At 33.5% G+C, this 6,007-nt stretch overlaps 1 protein-coding gene across 3 annotated transcripts in view; it reads right to left on the minus strand.

Annotated features, from left to right (window-relative positions):
• The window catches only part of LOC103134361 (sodium channel protein type 2 subunit alpha-like), a 30,751-nt gene that overhangs the window by 19,704 nt on the left and 5,040 nt on the right, over positions 1-6,007 (minus strand). For 2 of the 3 annotated variants that reach the window (XM_016668696.1, XM_016668697.1), the window contains exons 2-7: positions 5,723-5,998; positions 4,576-4,694; positions 3,549-3,638; positions 3,321-3,449; positions 919-1,010; positions 212-406 (exon numbers count right to left, since the gene is read on the minus strand). In XM_016668696.1, the coding sequence (XP_016524182.1) occupies positions 212-406; positions 919-1,010; positions 3,321-3,449; positions 3,549-3,638; positions 4,576-4,694; positions 5,723-5,983 (886 nt within the window). In that variant the 5' untranslated portion in view covers positions 5,984-5,998. Of the gene's footprint in view, positions 1-211; positions 407-918; positions 1,011-1,357; positions 1,487-1,585; positions 1,676-2,624; positions 2,738-3,320; positions 3,450-3,548; positions 3,639-4,575; positions 4,695-5,722; positions 5,999-6,007 lie in introns of those variants that run through there. The other variant, XM_016668698.1, reaches the window with a different exon arrangement.

The raw sequence follows: 6,007 nt of genomic DNA on the forward strand, positions 1-6,007 counted from the left end.
ATCCATCCATCCATCCATCCATCCATCCATCCATCCATCCATCTATACAGAGATATATATATATATATATATATATATATAGAGAGAGAGAGAGAGAGAGAGAGAGATAGCAGCTTTTGTATTTGTCCTCTGTTCAAGAGCTTTTCAGAAGGTCTTTGTGAAAATGTTTTTGTTTTTAAAGAAAAACAGAAATAGAAAATAGAAAACTCACTCCTGTTATTTATGTAGCTCTCATCGAATGTTAAATTTGTATCTTCTGATATTCTTATGCACTTATTCCTCAGGTTACCCATAAACAGCTGTAATCCTACAAGTGCGAAGACACTCAAGCAGAAAACGGTCAGGATCATAACGTCAGTAAGCTTCTTCACTGACTGGAATAATGCACCGACAATTGTCTTTAAACCTGCAAAACAATACAGGAAAATAATATTGGAATTCTCAATACAATCTACATTATTTTATCAGATTGTATCAACTTACACAATCTGACATTGTCTGCTTTTAACTGATCTTAACATATAATATAATGTATTATAAGATAATATATTATATTGTTCTAATGTTGTTATTATTATTATATTATTAATTATTGTTTTATTATTATAATATAACAATATAAAATATTATATCACCCAATGTGTCCGTGTTCATAATTCAAGAACTATAATGAGCAAAACTATCAAGTTCCAAGGCAAAAACTACTGTTGACCAAAAAGGTTTTCAAAAGTTTAACAAGCATTTCGTATTTACTCAGGTTATTGTTGATACTGAAAGTAATTCAATGATCAAAAAGGTTGGGAAGGTTAGGAGGTTAGGTAGGAAGGTTAGAAAAGAAAAAAAAAACTTTGATCAGTTTTTAAAAAGAGCAGGAACAAAAGGGAGGATGACTGTCATGCGCTTTCTCCTGCTGCTTACCTGGTATCACTGAAATTGCCTTTAATGTTCTGAGCACCCTGAATGTACGAAGAACTGAAAGATTTCCGATGTCGGCAAACTCAGTTACATACCTGAAAGAAAAGTATTTTTAGTTGAAGTTAGTAATTGTTTCCCTACTTGATCACAAAACCACATTAGCATTAGGGGAACAAACAGTAACAAGGTGAGAAACTAGTATACTGTAAAATCTTTCTCTATCTAATATGTTACCTGTAAGACAATTATAAGTCCCATCTTATTTACTTCTACGTAGATTTTAACTGAGTCAGAATGGATCAAGCACCAAAAAAATATTACTGGTAACAATCTGAGTTTTATTGAAAATATAAAAATCATCTTTTGAAACAAAGATCTTGGCAAAACAGATACAACAACTGTAGTTTTAGGTTACTTGAATTTCCTGAAGTTCTTTACTTACGCCAGAACAATGACACAGAAGTCCAGCCAGTTCCAAGGATCTCTCAAGAAGGTGAACTTCCCTATGCAGAACCCTCTTGCTAAAACCTTAACAACGAATTCAAAGGTGTAGATTGCAGTAAATGTGTACCTGTTGGAAAGAGGATGCTTACATTGGCACATCATTTCAACTGGAAACACCCACAACCGACCATATTTGAATGATTTGATGAGTAACTCAAAAACTCACTCTACTTGTTTGGCGAAATCAGGTTGATTGCTGAGAGTCATGAATCCACAGTTGATGAGGATAGTACACATGATCAGCATGTTGAACAGCTTACAGGCAGATGTTAAGAAAGCTGGTAGCTGTTTTAGAAGTAGCATGTTTTCTTAATGTCACGTTTACTCGATTTCTCAAGCAAAGTTATACCTTTGAACATTTTGCTTCGAAAGCTTAATAGATGCCCCAAAGATTAGGCAATGAGTGCAAATGTTGATCTAGGCAGCCAATAAGAAAAAAAAAAAGATTAATATTAAAGAACAATTATTTTCAAATCTTTTCTGAATTTCTAAATTCTGCAATAAGATCATAAGATACTTTGACATCAATTCACGGACTTTGAGTCAAGGGGTCTTCTGAGTGCAACACTTTAGGATTTATCTTAAGATTCAAAATGGGTAAGAGTTTCATTTATGATAGCTATTAACATCAAGTTTTAAAGAAACATACTTCAAATTGCTAATATTAAAACTATCAAGTGAACTACCTAAACAGATAACTGTATAAATGGTTACTACATGGTTGTAATCATAGTACAAAGCATAAACAGTCATCTGACATTAAAAGCAGTTACTCATGTGGGATTTAAACTGTTGCTTTTCTACATTCCTGTATTGACTCACTGTGCTGCAGTGCCAACCAGCTTATTCTCAAACAGAAGAACAGGTGGATATTCAGCTTGTTGTGTTGTGAGTATATTTGTCCCTTCTGTTATTGCTAGAAACATTTTATTATCTGATGAAAAAATACGCTATTCTTTGCTGCTGCTTTGTTACAGTTTGATGTAATCTCTGAAGTGTGTTAGGGCTTCAGAAAAATCTTCAAAACAAAAATTAAGAGAATAAAACATTTCTACATACAGCAAGACCAGAAAAAAGAAAAGTTTTTTGGCAAATGTTTATTACAAAGTCAAAGTAAACCTGCCATCCCTAATCTTACGCTCTTTGGAAATTAGGTTATGCGTTTTATTACTCATAGCATGTTTCACACATTACTGAAAGGATATGGATGCACCAGAATTTTGAATGACAGCCTTCTAATGGGATTGAAGGGAGACAGGAGGTACAAGGCAGAAGCAGCGTTGAATCGGTAAATGAGCTTCTTGTTGTTTACTACTATAAAAGTCTGTAAAACAAAAAAAGAGAGAAAGGAGAATCATATATTATTATATAACAGACTTGAAAACCCCTAGTACCTTTTGGAAATTTAATTGAAATTTAATTTGAAAATTAATTATTTTGGGGGGAAAATAAGTACCTTTAGGAAGAGTTTTACAGGGCTGTACTTTCTGGATATTCTACTTCACTCAGTTTGATTACCCACAGTAATTCCATTGAGTGAAGAACAAGCTTGTTTTGATCAAAATTGTATTAAACACAGACATACCTGCAATTTATGTTAAAGTGAGACTGCTTGTTTCTACACAAGCTTGTTATCCTAATGCTGTCTACTGAACCATTTATGCCATTTGGAGGTCAAATAAAGACTCAATAAATATATTTTCTTTTTTTTGCTGTCACTACAAATACTTTACCACATTATAACATATACACATTGTAATCTGTAAATATGTCTTTACTATTTAACAAACAAATATTTTGGAAAGTGTTTATTTTGCCAGAATTGGCTATTTTATAACTATTAGTTAAATTTGTGTCATTAANTTTTAGGTTACTTGAATTTCCTGAAGTTCTTTACTTACGCCAGAACAATGACACAGAAGTCCAGCCAGTTCCAAGGATCTCTCAAGAAGGTGAACTTCCCTATGCAGAACCCTCTTGCTAAAACCTTAACAACGAATTCAAAGGTGTAGATTGCAGTAAATGTGTACCTGTTGGAAAGAGGATGCTTACATTGGCACATCATTTCAACTGGAAACACCCACAACCGACCATATTTGAATGATTTGATGAGTAACTCAAAAACTCACTCTACTTGTTTGGCGAAATCAGGTTGATTGCTGAGAGTCATGAATCCACAGTTGATGAGGATAGTACACATGATCAGCATGTTGAACAGCTTACAGGCAGATGTTAAGAAAGCTGGTAGCTGTTTTAGAAGTAGCATGTTTTCTTAATGTCACGTTTACTCGATTTCTCAAGCAAAGTTATACCTTTGAACATTTTGCTTCGAAAGCTTAATAGATGCCCCAAAGATTAGGCAATGAGTGCAAATGTTGATCTAGGCAGCCAATAAGAAAAAAAAAAAGATTAATATTAAAGAACAATTATTTTCAAATCTTTTCTGAATTTCTAAATTCTGCAATAAGATCATAAGATACTTTGACATCAATTCACGGACTTTGAGTCAAGGGGTCTTCTGAGTGCAACACTTTAGGATTTATCTTAAGATTCAAAATGGGTAAGAGTTTCATTTATGATAGCTATTAACATCAAGTTTTAAAGAAACATACTTCAAATTGCTAATATTAAAACTATCAAGTGAACTACCTGTATAAATGGTTACTACATGGTTGTAATCATAGTACAAAGCATAAACAGTCATCTGACATTAAAAGCAGTTACTCATGTGGGATTTAAACTGTTACCTTTCTAAATTCCTGTATTGACTCACTGTGCTGCAGTGCCAACCAGCTTATTCTCAAACAGAAGAACAGGTGGATATTCAGCTTGTTGTGTTGTGAGTATATTTGTCCCTTCTGTTATTGCTAGAAACATTTTATTATCTGATGAAAAAATACGCTATTCTTTGCTGCTGCTTTGTTACAGTTTGATGTAATCTCTGAAGTGTGTTAGGGCTTCAGAAAAATCTTCAAAACAAAAATTAAGAGAATAAAACATTTCTACATACAGCAAGACCAGAAAAAAGAAAAGTTTTTTGGCAAATGTTTATTACAAAGTCAAAGTAAACCTGCCATCCCTAATCTTACGCTCTTTGGAAATTAGGTTATGCGTTTTATTACTCATAGCATGTTTCACACATTACTGAAAGGATATGGATGCACCAGAATTTTGAATGACAGCCTTCTAATGGGATTGAAGGGAGACAGGAGGTACAAGGCAGAAGCAGCGTTGAATCGGTAAATGAGCTTCTTGTTGTTTACTACTATAAAAGTCTGTAAAACAAAAAAAGAGAGAAAGGAGAATCATATATTATTATATAACAGACTTGAAAACCCCTAGTACCTTTTGGAAATTTAATTGAAATTTAATTTGAAAATTAATTATTTTTGGGGGAAAATAAGTACCTTTAGGAAGAGTTTTACAGGGCTGTACTTTCTGGATATTCTACTTCACTCAGTTTGATTACCCACAGTAATTCCATTGAGTGAAGAACAAGCTTGTTTTAATCAAAATTGTATTAAACACAGACATACCTGCAATTTATGTTAACGTGAGACTGCTTGTTTCTACACAAGCTTGTTATCCTAATGCTGTCTGCTGAACCATTTCTGCCATTTGGAGGTCAAATAAAGACTCAATAAATATCTTTTCTTTTTTTTGCTGTCACTACAAATACTTTACCACATTCTAACATATACACATTGTAATCTGTAAATATGTCTTTACTATTTAACAAACAAATATTTTGGAAAGTGTTTATTTTGCCAGAATTGGCTATTTTATAACTATTAGTTAAATTTGTGTCATTAAAAGGTCAGAATTTGCACCTAACGTGATATTTTTGTCTGCATGAAGACATTGTTTTTAAATAATAGAACAGATATTCTGATTGGTTACTCAGTACCTAAAAGTCATTTTTACAAAATATCTTTTTTTCTCTCTCACTTGATTAAATTCTTCATGGCAACTTCTTTTACTTTTACTTGAAATATGTTAAAAATATGTTAAAATTGTGCTCTTACCTAACCATCTACGCCCCTCTAGGAAAATCCTAGCAATCTAAATGTGGATTTTTCTCCTAAACCATATCACATAATTGTCAGTACCTCTACGCTCTTTATTGCTTTCTACCATTTTATAGTAAAAAAAAGCCACGTCTAAATATATATTATTCAAAGTCAATATCAAGAAAGGCATTTATTCATTTAAAGATAAAATGCGGTGGATTCTTTGAAAACAAAACTTAACTTTCTCTTTTTTTTTCTCTAGATTTTCATGAGTCAAAGTTAATCAAACCTACTTTCTGGTTTGAGTAGTAGGGATCCAGGTCTTCCAGCGCTTTTGACATCAGGCCTGCAGGAATGTCATACAAAAATGGGAGAGGCTTGCCTGCCTCCAGGTCACGGCTTGGTTTGACCTCATCCTCATACTGGTGTTTTTTCTCTTCATCGTTGGACTTCTTGGCTTTTTTCTCAGCGATTCTTTTCTCAATGACTTTGAGCGACTCGCGGGTGAGGGGACGGAAGCTGTCAGGACCTGCTGCTACAGGGAGTTCCGCCATCTTTTCATCCTGCACCTTGTAGAG

The sequence above is a fragment of the Poecilia formosa genome, unplaced genomic scaffold (assembly GCF_000485575.1).
Source record: "Poecilia formosa unplaced genomic scaffold, Poecilia_formosa-5.1.2 Scaffold16, whole genome shotgun sequence".
Classification (NCBI taxonomy): domain Eukaryota; kingdom Metazoa; phylum Chordata; class Actinopteri; order Cyprinodontiformes; family Poeciliidae; genus Poecilia; species Poecilia formosa.